A 20,154-nucleotide genomic window follows, 5' to 3' on the forward strand; every position below is an offset into this window, starting at 1 on the left:
TGGTAGGCGCGTAGTTTATCGCTTCTATTTTTTCTTGCACCTACATTACACGCATCAGCGTATTACACACACACACACACACACACACAAATACATACATAAACACATATGTTAGTATTTGAGCGTAATTTTATTTTCATTACACATTCTAATTTATTATTTCTAAGGTTGAGAGTAATTTAATTTCATAGGTAGTTAAGGGCAATAATGTAATTCTAGGAACAATCCTGTACTGTAAATTAAAACGCTGTAAGTGTATCGATAGGTAGGGTAATTATAAGTTTTACATTATTATTATTAGGTTGGAGCCCAAGGCATTACGTAGGTGGTGGGGTGGGCGCCGATTGGCTAAATGAATTGGGCTCTTGAGTTTTGTAATTTTAAGTAAGCTAGGACCGTAATGTAATGAATAGGTAAGTTAAGGCTACGTTGTAACACATACTCATTAATAGATTTAGGGTTTAAGTTTTATATTATTATTATTATTAAGTTGGAGCCCAAGGCATTAAGTAGGTGGTGGGGTGGGCGCCAATTGGCTAAATGAATTGGGCTCTTGAGTTTTGTAATTTTAAGTAAGCTAGGGCTTAATTGTAATAAATAGGTAAGTTGAGGGTACAATAGCCGATTGACTCTTGATTTCAAAGTCTCTTGCCAGAAGTAAGCCTTGGTGGCCAGTGGTGAACCGGCAATGGTTTACTATCCGGACGGCAATGGTTTACTATCTGCACGGTGATGATTTACTATGCGGCACGGCCATAGTCTACTACCCGCACGACTTCCGGACGGCAAATGGTTTACTATCCGCACGGCAATAGTCTACTATCCGCACGGCAATGGTTTACTATCCGGTGCCATGGCTGTCGGTGAACCTCTTTGCAAGGAGGGAGAATGAAGGGGGACTATCGTACCATTAATTTATAGATTAGTTAAGGTAATTGAATAGGTAGATAAGATTATTTTTATTAAGCAGTTTGAGGCGCAGGCACCGCTAAGCTTTCTGATGAGAATCTTCTCTTTATCTTTCTCCATCAACACGGGCTGTGTTTCAACAACAATCTCGAGGAGGACTGGCACCAGTATTGGAGGACAACGTAGGAACCGGACCACATTCAACATTCTGCCTTTGTCGAATGGACAACGGTAAGTTTTTTTTTACATTTTACTCTCTTTATTATTTTAAAATACTATTTTGCCATTATTTTCATTTTATAATTTTTTGCTTCTAAGATTCTAACATTCATTTACTACTACGCTAATAAAAAAATTTATCTACAGAATGATGAGAGGTGGGCAGAGGTGGGAGTCAGCACGTTTCAGATGGTGGTCTCATGATGATTTACGTATGATGATGGTGGTGTAGGAAGAATCAGCTCGTTCGCCGTTCGACCGACACTCTTCAGTTCGGATGAAATCTTGTGTGCCGACCAGATGATGGTGGTCGGTGCAATGGAGTTCAGTAACGACGATTTTTGAAGTAAGGTTTAATTTCATCTTTTAATTTTTCTCCATTCATTCATTCATTCATTCATTCATTCATTCATTCATTCATTCATTCATTCATTCATTCATTCATTCATTCATTCATTCATTCATTTAATCATTATAATTTTTTCTTCTGAGATTCTAACATTCATTTACTACTACGCTAATAAAAAAATTTGTCTACAGAATGATGAGAGGTGGGTTGTGGTGGGCGTCAGCACGTTTCAGACGGTGGTCTCATGATGATCGTTCCGATGATAATTCGAAGATGACAATAAGAAGTGTCTGGAGAGTACACGCGCGCACATTTACACACATACATCAATACAACACACACATACACAACATCCATTCATTCGGTGTCGTTGTTATGTTTCTCTTCAACTATCTATTTTCTTTACCGGACTTAATTTAATTCATAGGTAAGTTAGGGATTGAGATGAGTTGAACAATCGTAGGTAGGCTAGGGCTTAACATTAGTTAAAAAGTTAAAATTTGTTAAATAAAATACCTAAAACGTGTAAAATTCTTAAAACGTAGAATGACAAATTTGTAGGTAGGTGTGTTGAGTTAATTATTATAAGTAAGCTAGGGCCCTGAGAGTAATTTAATTGTAGGTAGGTGACTGACTACTAGTCTTGCGACTTCTTACTAGTTTAGTGTGATGTGTTTGTTTGTTTTCGCTTCACAACACCACACCAACAAAACAAACTACGTTTCATTCTCGTCGTCGCCTTAAATTTTACCTTTTTGAACAATCTTTTTTAAGGATGTCTATTTATTTATTAGATATTGACTGGTTTCTATTTTTTTAAATTTGGTTATATAATTTTTTGATATTTCTGATTTATTTTGTATATATTCATGTATAAATAATTTCTGTTTTGTATGTTGATTTAGTCATTATGATATGTTGTGAACTGTTTTTACTAAGTGTTATTGTTAAGTGAATCATTCTCCGAAAACAACTTAGGAATGTGTATAACAATAATAATAATAATGGATAATAATTATTTTTTATCGGTCGATATTTTGTTATATTTGTTTGTTTAAAATACGAATTTTTTTAAAAATTGACGTTTTCAATTAACCGTCGCTTTTCATTTTCGAATGAATTCAAATAAAAGCAACTATTGTGTTTTCCTTTCTTTACAAAAATCTCGAAATTGTTTGTAGATCTGAACCGTTAAGTTTTTGCTCGAGTTTGAACAAAGAACAAGCCTTGCAAATATTATCGTTTATTTGGTTCATTGATTGGTCCATTTGTTGGTTGATTAGTTGATTGATTGAATGGTTGGTTGATTGATTGGTTGGTTGGATCGTTGGTTAATTGGTTGATTGATTGATTGATTGATTGATTGATTGATTGATTGATTGATTGATTGATTGATTGATTGATTGATTGATTGATTGATTGATTGATTGATTGATTGATTGATTGATTGATTGATTGATTGATTGATTGATTGATTGATTGATTGATTGATTGATTGATTGATTGATTGATTGATTGATTGATTGATTGATTGATTGATTGATTGATTGATCTCATAGTATTGTATACATGAAAAAAATCCGATCAAGCCAGCCTACGGCTTCAGAAGGCACTTTTTCACCAGACAAAAGCAATTCCTATATTTATATTGACAAAAATAATTGTAATATGAATATATTGATTTATTTAAAGCATTATATGTACAAAAAACCGCAATCATAAGAATTCTATGAAACCCTGTAAGCCACTGAAGTAAGCCAACGTATGATTTCAGCAACCAGTTTCTATGAGCACCAGCAGAATGTTAAATATTTATTGAATATAATTAAGATAGTTGTTCAAATAACAATTTTGATTTATTTAGGCCGTTTATTTCATAAGCAAACAAACTTTTAACATGATCGAATAGTGCAAAAAAAGGTGATTATAGTTCAATCCTAGTAAGCCAACCTTCGGCTTTAGTAAGCCACCGGATTTCACCAGACCAAAAGCAATTTTATATTCAAATTTGCAAAAATAATTTTATAATACATAATTCTATTAAATAAAATTAATTAGAATTACTACAATATTTTAAGCATATTAAGTCAAGTAAATATTTCATGCAATTTCGTAAGCCAACAATCCAAGCATGTCAAATAGTCCGACGGATTGATCGAATTGATCGATTTAGTCCAATTATTCTATATACAGAATATATATATGATGCATAATTATAATTTTCCCTGAGATAATTTTTTTGGTAAAGTTGTCTGATGCCGTTTGTGTGTAAAAGTTAATCTATGTCACAATTCTCCAACTTTCGGCTTTATTTTTATTTAGTTTGAAAATTTGGATGAAATAGAAATGAATTGGGTTCGTTACACTAGCAGAAGAGAGGAAGAATTAAGAAGGAAGGAGAGGGTGAGGATTGAATTTTTAAAGTTCAAAATTTTTCTCATCAGATCAGATTTTTAAATTTTTAATTTTTTAAGAATAAGTGAGCTGTAAGTCAAGTCAAGACAAACACAAAAAAATCAATCAATATTCAATTTACTCCATATTCCATCACATTCAAACAAAAGTAACATCAAAATTAACGTTAGATAATTTTCATTTCGAGGAATGGTTTGCTAAGAAAGAATTGGATTTGGAGGGCAAGCAGTCTTGCATGAAGAGGAGATCCCCAATAACGCCACGTACAATTAGGCATTTAAGTAAATCCAACATGGACCTCAATCGCGTCATTGGGACCAATTTTTTTAAAAGAAGAACTTCAAGTTTGTTGGAATATATTTTAAATTTTATTAACTTATGTTCATTGAAATTTAATTGATTACTGTTAAAGTGTACTTGTCTACTTGTAACTTCATTCGTGTCAGTTATCTCTATGTTGTTCTATTAGCTCAGCTGCTCAAATATCAGTTCAGCAAATTTGTTTGAAAAAAATGTTTTTTAAATGACACATTAAAACGTTTTAATTTTTTGAAATAAATTTTTTATTAACATGATTTTTTAAAAGAACCGCTGACTATATACAAAGTGAATCTTGATGAAAAGGCTCGAAATTCTATGGAGAGCATAGTTGACATGAGCAAAATGATGAAGAACAAAGAAAATATTATTTCTCAGAGACTTTCATCTTCATATGTTAAACAAGTGCTTACTATTTTTTAATATTTTATCATTCTCTGTTGATGATGAGCATTTATAAATTTTTAAGAAACCACCCACTTTTGATGCATCATCAGTTCTTTCAAAGGCTAATCAACTAGATCCTAGATCTAAAATAACATCTCAGTTAAATGGTCAGTTACTAAGATCAAGTTATTTAAAGAGACAACTGGTTGAAAATGTGAAACTGCAAAAAAAGAGATGCAGGCAAGGAGGTCTTGCTAGTTTTTACGAGGAACTGAGCAGTTCTTGCCACAAAGCAACATGTCCCAACTTGAACAATGTACCTTCAAATTTTGATGAATCAACTGCTATCTCCAACATTTTTTATCCTTCTAAAAATTATGAACACCGTCAATTAAGTACAAGAAATTTTCATCAACCAGCTGATAACACTAATTTTAGTAATTCTAATTTGAAGGTATTCAAGCAGATAGAAAGGGTAAATTACACATATTACACAAAGGAATGTTTTGTTATGAGGTCCAACATGATGGCGTCGTCACCGTCTTCATGCACCAAGCCAACAACTCTTCAAAATTATCAATCTTCAGTCAGCGATTTCAATCAAGCTGGTGATTACGACTGCATTAATTGTGATTCTGAAGCCAAGAAATATACATTATCAATGAACAAGAGTACAATGAACAAAACTAGTGAGGGTTCTACAGTTGAGGATAGCAATAATAATAATTATGATAATGAGAGTTGCGAGAAGGATATTGACAAGAAGTACAGCGTTTCATATGATTACAATGAAAATGGTTACGGTAGCCATGTTGAAAACCAATCCATTATTCTTTACAAGAAGAATTGTGATAACATTAATAAAAAAAATAATAATTGTATAGTTATCTCTGATGTCAATATTAATAATAATAATAATGATAATAATGATAATAATAATAATAATAATAATAACAATAATATTGATAATGATGATGATGATGATGATGAGAGGGAAATACAGGTTGTGGCTTATACTTTTTTACTTTTTCAATTAAATTCTTGTAAAGAATCATTTCATGTTCAACTGTTATTGGTAGTTACAGTTATTGTTTTAGATTGCATTTGTTGAAAACTGCACAAATTTTTTGACAGACTCGTAGTGACCATGCAGCAGCATCAACCAGCGTGTATGATTGTGAGGAAGCAATGAGCCTTAGATATAATGAGACGGCAAGTGCTAGTGACAATGTGCACAGTGTCATTGATATTCTCAGTGATGAGAGTAGCAACAATTTTGAAGACGATGATCACGAGAGGGACGACGATGATGTATTGATATCTTCTCAGACTTCATCAACGTCATCATTTTGTGAAATTGAAGCTGTTACAGCTGCGAGGTCTCGGGATAATTTTCCAAGCGTTGAAAATAATTTTAATACTAAAACGATCTCCAATGAAATGTCCAGACATTGCAATTGGCCACTAGAACGTTTTAATGATGATTTCACTCTTAATTTCGATTCAAAGTTATTCACTGACCAAGAAACAATTGCTAGTGTTTTTAAAATCGCAAATGATGATACCAATCCAGCCACCATCCCCAATGATAACATCATTCCATCTGCAACTTCCGCTGTTAACAACAACAACAACAATATAGTTGATGTTTTTAGAGTTTCAAGTCCAGTTTATCCTAACATTGTCATTTTTAAGAGACCAGTTGAAAATCAAACGAAAATATCATGCCAAAGTTATGCTAATATGGCAGGGCAAGCAATGAAGCTTTTGAATGATACAAAATTATTTGGACATCAAGCAGATGAATCTTGCTCAAAAGTTGATGAATGCTGTCAAACAATTTTCAGTTACTCAGACAGCACAAGTCAGACAACATGTGATGCTTTGATGGATGGCCTCGCAACCAAACACCAACTACCTCTTCTCAATATTTCTTCTTCAGTTGATAAGTCTTGTCAGTGGGAGACTCCTGTAATAAAAGATTCGTCCTTTCTTTATGAACTCCATGCTAGAAGAAAATTCGAAAAAGTTGATGAGGTTTTGAAGAGAATTGGGCAGCTGAATGAAGGAAATGAAAATACTCATTCGGATGCTCTACCTACTCTTTTCATTTCAGCTATGAATCCTGTTAACAATTGTTCTGCCATGTTTTGTAAACAGAGTTTATTTGGAGGCAGTGCAGTTATTTGTTCTTCCTCAGTAACTTCTAACTGTTCACTTGTTACTTCTAACTGTCCAACTCTTACTTATAGCCATGCAATTACGACAGAAGCAAGAGGAGGAGGAGGAAGAGGAGAAGGAGTTGTGAGTCATACGGCAGCTGCGCCATACAATCAGATAAGTGTTCAGATCAACAATCAAAACATCTATCAACTGGTCTTCAATGGCAGCGGCAATCTAACTTCGAACAACAATAACAATAAGGATTGTAATAATGGTGATGGGAGTGCACGGTGTTTAGTAAACGGCAGAGATGCTTGTGATGAAAATGTTGGTGATGTTTTTCAATTCAGTAGAGGTCTTCAAGCCGAGAAAATTTCATCCTCAATCTCACCTCTCCATCATAGCAACAACTTTTATAGTATTAATAATGATAATATTGATATTCACCTTTGTAATGACGTAACAGTTCACCAGTGCGATGATGACAAATCATTAGTGGATCCAAAAGCAGACTTCAATTATCTGCATCCATTTGGGAAATTCAATGTGCAACTGAATGATATTTTTACATTCAGTGCTAAAAACTCTGTTACTGAAGATATCAGTAATAACTACGATAAGATTAATGATAGAAATAATAATTATAAAAATTTTAACGATAGCAGTAATTATAACAAGAGTTTAATCATTAATATGATTGGTGATGGATGTCATTGTGCTGGGGAGGGCGCTGACGAGTTCCACAGCTTAAATTCACAAAGCAGCTGCAATTCACATTTTCAATGCCTGAATGATGAGGAGGAGGTCCCTGCCAGCTGTTTGGTGGATTCTCAGGAAAGTTCTTTGTACGAAACACCTATATTTGAGAAGTTTAATTGACTCATTCATTTATTTTCTTCATCATCATTATTACTATTGTATTTAGTTATTAATTAAATTGATGTTATATTTACGAATTTATCGTTTATTATTCTTCCTCCTGCTTGCGTTAGCGCTACCGTTAATTACCTCTTAGAAGTCATCGCATTTCGAAGTGAAGATGAGACAAACTACGACTGGTTCAATTTAATGTTACGTTCGTTTATTTAAAATAGATACACAATTTTATAAATAAGTCCGTTAATAGATACACGCAATTGAATTAGAAATTATCTTAATTATTGAAAATAACTGGCGACTTATAAAATTGATAGAGCAATCACCAAGTACGTTTAGTTGGTTATTGTTTTGAACATAGTTGTGATTTATTTAATTTACAGTTTTGTTCAGGTCAGTATCAGGCCTACAGATAGAAATAATTTTTATTTGCGATTGCTGACTCTGGCGAGTTGGTAAGATTCAAGACATAATTCGTGGATGTGTTTTAGTTCCATGTTCAAGCCATTAAATACACGAGCCGTTTTATCTTCGTACATCATCAGAGCTTCGTTCAGTCTGTCTATCTCCGACCTCATATCTTCCAACTTTCTCGTGAAATCTTCCGACTTTCTTCTCGTTTGTACATCTCTGTCCTTGTCCGGCGTGTCTGATTCGATCTTACCCAGCAAGATGTCCGAATTGATTTTTAATTCACCGGCCGGCGTCCTTTTTAAGAACCAACGGTTCTGCCACTTGTCGAATCTTGCTTTGAATCTGATGAGTCGCAACTTTCGGACTAGTTTGAAGTTTCTTTCGATCCACAAGGCCATCCTCAAACTTTCGAACCTCCAAGCTGTGGATCTGACTGATTTAACATCTGAATAAGTGCTGTTCATCATTGCAATGAGCATGTTCATCAGGACGACAGAGGATAGTATGGAATATGTGGCGTACACTCCTCTCAATACCGAAGCACCCGGGGCGTTATCGGTTCCGTTCCCATTCGGTGATTTTGTAACATCTAAAACGTTACCAGGGCTCAACATTTGGTAGAAGGTTAAATATATTGTAGAGGTTGATGAGGCTAATTCTGGTCTCGAATGGATGTTTGCTTGAATGAGAACGTGAATTGCGTAACCGAAACTAATTAAAACAAATATGTATATATAAATAAAGCGAGTTATGTCTTTTATGAGTATAGTCTTCAATATGCTTGCCAGGGCATTCCAGTCTTTGAAACCTTTAACGTAATTTATTGTGTGCAACCAACCGAAAACTAAATGAAGTGCTAAACACTCTAGATACGGCTGCACACTGGATGCATATACGCAAGTAACGTACCACGCTACACAAGAAAGGGCAAACGCTAAAGAAGATATGTGAGATAAATTATCAAATATGAAAAGCATCAAACCGACTGGTATCCGCATCAAGCCAGATGTTATCTCACCTATTTTCAATCGGCCGAGTAGTTCGTAACGAAGCGACATGTTGTTTTTATTGTAACGCAACTGGACTATAAAATGTAAAGCCGTAATCAGTTCGTAAATGAATATCAAGGCAGGCCAAATTAAGAAGAAAGAATAAATCCTTACTGAAAATAAGCTACCTACTATTACCTCTCCATTTGAAATCAACGTGCCATTTCTATAAATATTTTCACTCAAATTATGAAATCTACTCTGTATCCAGGAACTATCAGGAATAACGAAATAAGTCAACAAAACCATATAAGTCACGTGAGTCCACATTAGCAATTCATATCCTCTGCGACACAGGGTCCAATAATTGTAGACTAATGAATGGAAAGGCTCCGTGCTAAGAATTTCATTGATATCTGATTCCTGTCCACTTTCTACCAAATATTCAAGACAAGAAACGTTTGATTTTGGTGGTGCCGATGATCTCCTTCTACGCTGTTCTGCCTCGCTGTTTGTACTGTCGCGGTGTTCCCGTCTGATTGTAGAATCAGGAATGTGGCCTGGAATTAAGAACGTCACATCGTACAAAACTGCATTCGTCGGTAGTGCGTTTTTATCTTCCAAGAATTTTGCTAATTCACCGTTATTCGTATTATTTTGACCCATGTGTGGGTTATCATTTTTAGAATTTGAATTTGACATTATTGAGAGAATACTGCTCTTTACATTATGTGACATGCTTTCTTGCGTTCTTTCTATTTTCAAAGGGCTACATTTAGTAAATTTGTAAACGTTCGCCGTTTCTAAAATAACTTTAAGCATTTTACTTTCTCCTTTTCTGGCCGCATATTGTAGAACATTACATCCATCGTACTGTGTGTCAGATGTTAACAGTCTGACGGCGTCTAGTTGAACCAAGTAGAATTGATTTGTGTTCGCTAGAGGGCATCTGAGACCTTTTTTGCGACAATACCAAACCACAGCCCACTCCACGGTAGATTTATAAATGCTAACATATTTTTCAGCCTTATTAGGATCTGCTTTGCAACATTCAACCAATCTGTGAAGAATGCTTGGTCCTGACTCACATGTTATTGCCATATCAGCACCGTACAGCAACATAAGTTCGTATTTTTCTCGATCACCATTTTCTGCACTTCGATAAAGAGCACTGAATCCGAGTTCATCTCTTCTATCTATGTTTGCTTTACGGTCTCCGTAAAACAATTCCAGCAGCGTCCTAACAGACTCAGCCGATCCAGCTCTGGCCGCCACGTGCAAAGCAGTTTCGCCGTCTTTATTTTCTATCTCAGGATCACACATTGCTAATATGCGAATAACTTCAGGTTTGTTGAACATGGCAGCCAGATGTAGTGCCGTGTTGCCATTGGATTCTTGTTCATTCACTAACATGGGATCGACCTAAAATTTGTATTTATTTTTAACAAATGAAATTTGAATTTATGAAGTTTTTTAATAAAAGTCTTACTTTTTCAAATGCCTCAATTAACATTTCTACGATTTCAATTCCAGTGGCTCGTGTAGTAACCGCAGCGTGTAGAGCATTTTGACCTTCGGAATCCAATATATCAACTCTAACTCTTTTGTTGAGCAGTGATCTGACCGATTCAACGTGATTCCTTCGTACGGCTACGTGAAGGGCTGTTTCGTAGTTTTTATTTTGCAGATCTTTGATGTCGTCGTTCTCATCTAAGAAAAGGTCGATAACTTCTGATGAATTGAACGCCGCGGCTGTGTGGTAAACCGAATTCTCGGTTGATTCTTCCAGTAGATGAAGTCTTTCGTGGTGATCGTCATCGAGCAAGAGCATTTTCAGACGCTCAATTTTACCGTTTGATACCGCTGTATGCACGTAAAAGCAATCTAATGCCTCGTTGAATCTCACCCTGCCGAGTAAAAACGATAAAACCGACTCATCTTCTAATTTCATCGCCAAATCAAATACAGATTGGCCGAGATTATTTCTGCGATCTAAGTCTATGTCAGGCATCTCAACCAAGAGTTGAACTGCTTCTAATTTGCCAGAATCTGCAGCAAGCATCACCGGGGTATTACCAAAATCATCTGGTTTGTTTAATAATTTTGGTTTTCTTTCAAGGATTGTCGACAAGACATCGGCAAAACCGTTAGATGCTGCGATCAGCAAAGCTTGATGTACGTTCGCTCTAAATACTGCTCCTTTACCTTTCTTCCTATCAATTAACCAGCCGACAACTTGCGCGTTATTTGTTTTCGCCGCCATTTCAATCGCCCATCTTGGATTTTTTATTCTTTCGATGTTTAAATCTGTTGACTCTTCATCGATCAAAACTTTTACCATTTGGTTATCCTTGCCAACAGACATGTGCAGGGCTGCACAATCTTGCTTGTTTTGTGCGTTGATGTCTGCTCCGAGCCGAACTAATTCAACTAAGGACTCTATTTGGCTCTGAAAAAATAAATAAAATCGATCACTCGATCAATCGATTACTCAATCAATCACTCACTCAATTGATATTTAAAGTACCATTTTCGCGTTGTTTAATAGCGCTCCTCAATGAATTTTACAAACAAATGGGTTTTGAACTTTATAAGCGATGGAGAAGTTGTTAGAGAAGGAGGTAGAAAGTTATGGAGAAAAACACTAAAAAAAAGCCAAAGCAGAGTGATTATGAAGACAACGGAAAGAAATGTTAACTAATTAGAATATTCTTTCATCTGTTTAAGTTCAACGATCCACCCACGCCAGACAGAACAATTGCGGGTCACGCACACCGCATACATGTGTACAATTGTCTACGCGCAGTGCATTTAATTATGATTTGCTATAAATGAAAAATAATTACATTTTATCTGATAAATACATTAAGAAACATATTGAACGGTTTCTTGATGAAAGAAAACTTAGCAAAATTATACATGTTAGATGTATGCGGGTGGCGTAAACATTATTTTTATTTTATTTTCGTGACTAAAAAAACTATCATCCTTTCGTAATTAATGTCATGTTGCAACAACGTGAAAATGCTCATCAAAGGAAAGACAACATCAGACACACCACATGCTATCATCATTTCGTACAGAAGAACACACACTCGCGTGCACACAGCCGCAAACACACACGGGCCATCATTTCATACCTGCTGTACCGCCAGCATCAAAGCAGTTTCTTGTTCACTATCTCTCTCATCGATGGACAGGCCGTAGGATACCAAGAGTTCCAACATCTGCCAACGTCCATTCACAACGGCCAGATGTATTGCTGTTCCTGTTCTTCTCCGGCGATCTTTTGTCTCAAACGTTACTGTGGCGTTCAAAAATGTATCTAAATCTTTTTGAGTTTTGCAGAATCCGAACGAAGGTAGTTTGGGCCAGGATGCATTTGTGTTGTCATCCACGTTCACACAAGCCTTTTTAAGTCTGTTCATCACGGTATCTAGAGTTTTTTTATTTCCTTTCTCGACCATTAGGTGCAAACAAGTCTTTCTCCTGAACACCAAGGACGATTTCATTCTGCGTTTTGATTCTCTACGTACAATGTCCGGATAATCGCCCAGCAAGTAACTAATTGAACAATTGGCAGCAATATAATCGCAGATGTCTCTCTTGTCTTTCTCGAGAGCTTCGTGAAAGAACGACTTGCCACTGTAATAATCGACCAGCTCCCTGCTCTCCAGGTTCAAACCGCTTGATTCGTAGCGAAGCAACACTGCTTCAAACTGTTTGACGTCGTCGAAATCGATCGCTGTCGAAAGTTCCTGTCGAGCTTTCGCTACCAAGTTGGATACTGGCCGCTGCCTTCTGATGCGTCGACGCTGAAATTATGGCGGTGAGATTTTTTAAATTATTAAGTTAAATTAATGATGCTTGTGTTTTCATTAATTACAATTTACAATCCAGTTTACTTGTTTCATTTAACGTCCCACTTTATCAAAACTAGATGTCAGAGCGCACACGTATGATATAAAATAAATTTGTTAGAAAAGACATAAACAAACGATAAAACACATTTTTTGCAATATTTTAAATATGAAATAGAATGAAAATATGAAGAAACAAACATCTGCCTATTAAACGAACCATGACAGAATTTGTACGTTCGGACATTGAGTTAGTGTGACAATCGTTAACTGTTAACGTACTACTGTTGTTGCTGGCCGATTCGTTGGGACTGGAAATCAATTTCACTTTGAATCTGCCATCGAGTTCATCGTCGTCCGAGTAGGACCTCGCCACAGAAAGAGGTTTCTCGTGAGCCACTTTCGAATTGTCTGTTTGTCGGGTTATGCCCAGAAAGAACCGTTTCATCGTTCGGTTATTCGTAGCATGCAAGCCAATTCTTCAAGTGTTGATGTAATTTAGGTGATGTTTGAATTAAGGTTGCAGAAATTGAAATGATCGTTTGTAAATTGTATTGTAGACTGTTTTTGTTTTATGTTTGACCGATGATAACTGATTGGATGCAGCTGTAATGATCGTTATGTTTTTATTTATTTCCAATTTGTTCGTCTACCTTCTTCAACTTTTTCCCTCTTGATGTTAATTCAGGTAAATAACTTTTATAAAAAATGTTTTACAGCGCGATGAATAAACATAACAAAAGCAAGAAAATATTTAAGTCACTGATATGAGTGATATCGATTGTTGGAAGTCCGGAGTGTTTCTTAAAAGTTCGAATCATCGGCAAGTTGATGTCATCCTATTTAGCCTATCTACTGCCGCTGCTGCCAACAAAATATTTGTTCGTTTCTACTAGTGGGTATTATTGCTGATGTTAATGTTGTTGTTGTCATTATTAATGTTGTTTTTGTTGTGTAGGGGCTTCGTTGGAGTTTATTCCCTTATTATCTGCTTGACGTTGTTCTTTGTGGCATGCGTGCGTTACAATTTTCAGTGCAGAGTGAATTCGTTGAGACGTATCTTAAATGACGACTCTTCAACACTAGCCAGTAACAGTTAGGTTTAAATTTATCAAAATTAATCAACTTTATAACAATTTTCAGTGCAGAGTGAATTCGTTGAGACGTATCTTAAATGACGACTCTTCAACACTAGCCAGTAACAGTTAGGTTTAAATTTATCAAAATTAATCAACTTTATGAGGATGCCGTTGTAATGGGATAAGGTTTAGTCGGCAGTTTCAATAAGAGAGGTATTTGCTGTTGCTTCTCTTCACAAGTTCATGTTTACGATTGATTACAGGATTATTAATAGGAATAATAAAAATTAATATCATTATGATTCAGTTACAGAAAAATTACTTTAATGTAAATTATCACTATTATATTCATTCAATTACTTTAATTTTAAACGATAAGAATTTATTGAAATTATTGTTCAATTCTTCTCATCAAAAAGTCCCTGTGGAAAGAAAATTCAATCAACCGACGCAAAATAAATCATCGCTAAATGAAGCCATCATCGTTGTCGTCGTCGTCGTCGTCATCAGGGCTCCATATCATCTTACAATCACTGTCTCTCACTTCTTAATGTCGTCTTCGTCACCACATGTCACATCAGCATCAGAAGATCACACGAAACAAACATCGCCACCAACTCGTCGTCACATCCCAACGAATAAAATGGAATAATTACTTTGCATTTCTGTGGCGTAGACAAATGGAGCAGAAATAGATTTGAGAGAGTGAGTTCGCACAACGTCAGCTCCACTCGCAATAACAATACAGGTAATCAAGGTGGCTTGATACGCCTTATATACACGTATGTATGTATGTTTGTTTGTTTGTATGTATGTATGTTTGTTTGTATGTATGTATGTATGTATGTATGTATGTATGTATGTATGTATGTATGTATAAATTAATATGTAATGATATGTTGGAATGAAGCAGTCATCACATTTCTTGTCTGCCAATTTGTTCTGAAAAAGTCACGCCGGGTATGAAATTGAATTTTCGATTGTTGGATGGGAACTAATCTGACTACTATAACTTTCTGTCAGCGATGTAGCATTACAGTATTTAAATAATTCACCATCATAATTCACAAACGATGAACAATTTGAATGCAGCAGGATGCACCTAAAAATAGACAAACAAAAGCAAATCAACAAATATGTAAACATACAAAAATGCAATAAATTCACAAGCTCACAATCAATTACACATATTTATACTTTGATCAATGCATTCATACATACATACATACATACATTCATACATTCATACATACATACATACATACATACATACATACATACATACATACATACATACATACATACATACATACATACATACATACTTTTACGCAGACATACAAAGCATAAACGCATGCATACGACTATCTATGTCTACAAGTGCACACATCACAATCGATTGCGTGCATGTATGCCTACGCACATACATGAATGCGTTTGCGAGTATGTATGTGTGTGTGTGTGTACGTTTTCATGTATCAACAAACAAACAAGCAAACCCAAACAATAATATACACAAAGAAAGGCAGCCACCGATATGTGAGCGATCGATATCTGTAAACAACCTCCAATCTCCATCTTCATGCTTACAAACAAACAAGCGTTGAATACGCAAACACACGATGGCAATTAACAGCACTGTGTACAATTTAAACAATATAACAACAGCATTAACAGTAGTAACAGCAACAGCAATAATAGCAACAAGAATATTGCATTTGCGTTCGTCAGGCACGTGAATTAATTTTAGCTATCGAGACCTATAGGTAGGTATCTAACCTGTTGTGTTAATATTTTTGTTAGGCTTTATATAATTATTATTGTTGTTATTATTATGGTTATTATTATTAATTTTATTATCCCCATATTGTAACTTCCGTGCACAAATGTAAATTTTTTTTCCTGCAGTAAAGGTGTATATTAAGTAGATTAATTGGAGACCACCGTGATGATGGCCTTAATGTGTGTTTTCACGTCTGCCTGCCTTTTGTGTGTTTGTCTGTGTGTTTGTTTGTTTGTCTGTATGTTTATTTGTCAGTATGTTTGTTTGTTTGTCTGTTTGTTTGTCTGTATGTTTGTCTCTTTGTATTTAATCAATTTGTTTTTTCGTTCGTTCTAAAGCATGTTTTCATGTAGGCGAGTGAATGGTCGCTTGTCTAGCATGCATGCTTCCATGTCCGCCTTTTTAATTATAAAAATTTTCGAGTTTTGTTTGCGCAAGAGACGAAATGAAAATCAATCTTGTTTCATGGATGGCATACATACATACATACACGCATACATACACGCACGCACGCACGCATACATACATACATGCATGCATGCATACATATATGCATGCATACATACATGCATATGTATATATACATGAAATAATACAAGCAGGTAAACATTGGAGTACATAAAAAGACGCCTGAATACATGGAAACATTCGCACGACAATGTAACATTTGCACATGCATACGAAGGTAAAAAAAACATGTACAGGAAAAAATACAAACTCAAGAAAGATAAAAACACAATGCAAACATAAAAATTAACAAGCAATATTTAAAAAAGCAATTTTATCATGTAAAATCCTCATTTGTATGTACATAGATAAAAGTATCTATCTATCTGTTTGTCTGCCTGCCTGTCTGTCTATCTATCTATCCATCCATCCACCCATCCATCCACCCACCCATCCATCCATCAGTCTATTTATCTAGCTACGTACGAATGTATGTACATATATAGGTATACATTGTGATGAAAAGCAAGCATGAATGTGTGCACGGCATGAAGCCGTACAGTACACAAATTATCATCATTAGCAGACAGTACCATTAACTTTCCATTAAGCCATTCGATAAATTTTTCATCAGGTGTTTGTTCAGAGTTGCTTGTTCATTCCATACGCATCTATCCATCCATCCATCCATCCATCCATCCATCCATCCATCCATCCATCCATCCATCCATCCATCCATCCATCCATCTATCTATCCATCCATAGATACATACGCTGGCACACACGCACAAGTCTACATAACATGCCCCTTAACAAAATCTACATACGGACCTCCACAAGCACACATTAATTAGTATATTGATTGTCCACCTGCATGAGCGATAGTTTTGAGGCCAGTTTTTTTTCTGAAAGGTTGTCAAACTTGTAAACAATTTTTGAATATAGGGTTGATATCTGATTCATTATTATCTCTGCGGCTTCTATTATTACTAGTCCTACCTCTACTACTACTACTGCTGCTGCTGCTGCTGCTGCTACAACTATAAAATAAAAATGATAATTTTTTCTGGTTCTCATTCTGTTCTTAGATGACACGTGCAACTTTGAAATGAGATTGATGCTAACCAGCCGAGTCGTAGTTGAACTGATTAATGTTCACATCGCTTGCGACGCACTTTATCATGCACATTACATACACACATTCATCGATGCTCACACACACACACACACACACACACACACACACACACACACACACACACACACACACACACACACACACACACACACACACACACATATATATATATATATATATATATATACACATACATACATACATACATACATACATTGTTAACAACATTTAGAAGATGAAAACGAACAATCACGAGAAATGAGTTTAAAAAAATAAGAGTCTTCCTTCAAATATATCAACTACAGTAAATAATTACAATTTCTATTTATAATTAGTTACAATTGTAATAAATTATCATAAATTAGCACTTGAGAGCCACTAGACTTATTTTTGTTTGGGCTGTCTTACCAGATAATTATTATTAGCAGGCATTCATGTGATTATTATTTCATCATCTCGTTATTTTGCCTCTTGTAAGCACTCGCTGAGTTACTACTGTCCTGTTTGTAAATTATATTAAGTCTATTAACTACCTATTTCCATTTGATTACTCATTGGCACATTTTGCTTGCGAAGGTTTTTGTTGCGTATGTAAGTTACAATCTATTGGTACTATCTATTGATACTATCTATCTATTATCTATCTACTCTCTATTGGTACTATCTATCTACTCTCTATTTATACTATCTATTTACTCTCTACTGATACTATCTATCTACTAGATGGACAGGACATAGAAATGGTGCTTAGTTATTCTGCGTCGCTCGTGAATACTGTTCCTATTTGCAGAGGATTATTACATTATCATTAAATCTAGCTGGTGATGAGTTTATGAACAACAACAATAATAATAATAGTAAATAATAATGATAACAAAATAGATGTCAAGCAGGATGGTGATGAAGATTGAGTGATTGTTAGCTGCTTCGTCACATGAATCCAACAGAAGTACCTACAGTGGAGGAGGTATTTCAATGCGGAAATGTAAGTTGATGATGATGATGTTTGAGAAGGAAAGATGCTGATGATTTTATAATATTTAAACAATTTCACGGCCAGCTGGTGTATGCGGGCCACGATTGTCAGTGGATTCCTGATCAGGTCATCGGCAAGTACGGCGCCACGGCAGTCACCGTTGATTTCAGCGAAAATAAATTGATGTTGGTTCTATTTTTAAACATATTCATTTCAAAAAACGCCAAGTTAAAAATGACTTCCCCTTTTCTTAACCCTTCTTCTTCACTTTCTTCCATTTCTCCTTCTCCCCTGACCCTTCTACTTTTTTCTTTTCCTTTTTCTTCTGCTTTTTCTTCTGTTTTTTCTTCTTCTCCTTCTCTTTCTTTTTTCTTCTTCTTCTTTGTTATCTTCTTCTTTTTTTTCTTCTTCTTTTTCTTCTTTTTCTCTCTTCTTCTTCTTTTCTTCTTCTTCTTTGAGTTTCAATTTGATTCAAAAGGCAATGTTTCGTTTGAGAAAGGAAAAGAAATTTTGCTCATCAACCCACAGAAATTTATCGGAACTCAGTCAATTTTCTCGCCTCAAGGAGGTCGTGTTAGACAAAAATAACATCGATGACGTCATTATTTGGACGTTGCCATGCCTTCCAAATCTGGAAGCGCTTAGTTTGAATAAAAATATAATATCCTTTAAAGCTTTGAACGAGCATGTTTTTTTTTTCAAGTCTAACATTTTGTTAGAGTGTATTATATAAAAAATGATGTTGGATAATAAATTTTTCTCAACTCTCCGGCATTGCCTACATTAGAGATTTAGATAATTTTTTAGACATCATGGAGATGAGGACGCCGTGCCTGAAGTATCTCAGTCTCCATGGTAATCCGCTCTGCCCTGATCAGCTGACTTCCGCAGACAACGACGAGACTGATTACAAAAGATACAGGTACATCAAATAATTTCTTTCACTCTCTCTCTCTCTCTCTCTCTCTCTCTCTCTCTCTCTCTCTCAGTATGTTGGTCTACATGATTGTACACTTGTGTGTGTGGTGTTTAAACGAGTTTTATTTTCGGTAAACAACATCTACATTGAATGTTTCATTGAAAATTTGTTCATTCATTCATTGACGCATCAATGCACAAAAGGTTGTACACAAAATATCGTCTGCCGACGTTGAAGGCTCTGGACCACAAACCATTTAATTCATTGGAAACAACGAAGGCGTCCATTAAGGGACCTTACCTCAAAACTGTTCGTCCCAAGGCCAACCTTCAACAAAATCTGCACTGCACTCATGTATATTCAGTTTTGTCTTCTTCAAACTCTATCCCTTCTCCTCCTCCTCTTCCTTCTTCTTCTTCTTCTTCGTCTTCTTCTTTTTCTTCTTCTTCTTTTTCTTCTTCTTCTTCTTCTTCTTCTTCTTCGTCTTCTTCTTCTTCGTCTTCTTCTTTTTCTTCTTCTTCTTTTTCTTCTTCTTCTTCTTCTTCTTCTTCTTCTTCGTCTTCTTCTTTTTCTTCTTCTTCTTTTTCTTTTTCTTCTTCTTCTTTTTCTTCTTCTTTTTCTTCTTCTTCTTCTTCTTCTTCTTCTTTTTCTTCTTCTTCTTCTTCTTTTTTTTCTTTTTCTTCTTCTTCTTCTTCTTCTTCTTCTTCTTCTTCTTCTTCTTCTTCTTCTTCTTCTTCTTCTTCTTCTTCTTCTTCTTCAGTTTCCTATCACTTGCCTTTTCCATGCATGCCACAATTTTTTCATAATTCAATTTATGATCGGCACAACCTCACATCACCACAACACAACGTCCCCACCTCAAACTCAACGCCGTCACAATAGGAGGATGTCAGCCCTCGCCTGCGACCGCTGC

General features: G+C 35.5%; 3 protein-coding genes across 3 annotated transcripts in view; 2 read left to right on the forward strand and 1 right to left on the reverse strand.

Moving 5' to 3' along the window:
* Positions 1-3,823: 3,823 nt before the first annotated feature.
* Positions 3,824-7,639, forward strand: HELRODRAFT_167033 (hypothetical protein; the record flags this gene model as incomplete). Its single annotated transcript, XM_009012555.1, has 5 exons — positions 3,824-3,880; positions 4,080-4,236; positions 4,479-4,615; positions 4,680-5,600; positions 5,732-7,639. The coding sequence occupies 5 exons, from the start codon at positions 3,824-3,826 to the stop codon at positions 7,637-7,639; spliced, it is 3,180 nt and encodes a 1,059-aa protein (XP_009010803.1).
* Positions 7,640-8,061: 422 nt separating this feature from the next.
* HELRODRAFT_167034 (hypothetical protein) lies at positions 8,062-13,347 on the reverse strand (the record flags this gene model as incomplete). Its single annotated transcript, XM_009012556.1, has 4 exons — positions 8,062-10,461; positions 10,529-11,488; positions 12,180-12,854; positions 13,120-13,347. The coding sequence occupies 4 exons, from the start codon at positions 13,345-13,347 to the stop codon at positions 8,062-8,064; spliced, it is 4,263 nt and encodes a 1,420-aa protein (XP_009010804.1).
* A 4,595-nt stretch (positions 13,348-17,942) lies between these two features.
* The window catches only part of HELRODRAFT_190078 (hypothetical protein), a gene marked incomplete at its 3' end in the record, with an annotated part of 14,538 nt that continues 12,326 nt past the window's right edge, over positions 17,943-20,154 (forward strand). Inside the window, exons 1-6 of the mRNA XM_009012557.1 lie at positions 17,943-18,331; positions 18,407-18,507; positions 18,851-18,983; positions 19,105-19,244; positions 19,445-19,595; positions 20,124-20,154. The remainder of the gene's footprint in view (positions 18,332-18,406; positions 18,508-18,850; positions 18,984-19,104; positions 19,245-19,444; positions 19,596-20,123) is intronic.

Source organism: Helobdella robusta, assembly GCF_000326865.2.
Source record: "Helobdella robusta unplaced genomic scaffold HELROscaffold_11, whole genome shotgun sequence".
Lineage (NCBI taxonomy): Eukaryota > Metazoa > Annelida > Clitellata > Rhynchobdellida > Glossiphoniidae > Helobdella > Helobdella robusta.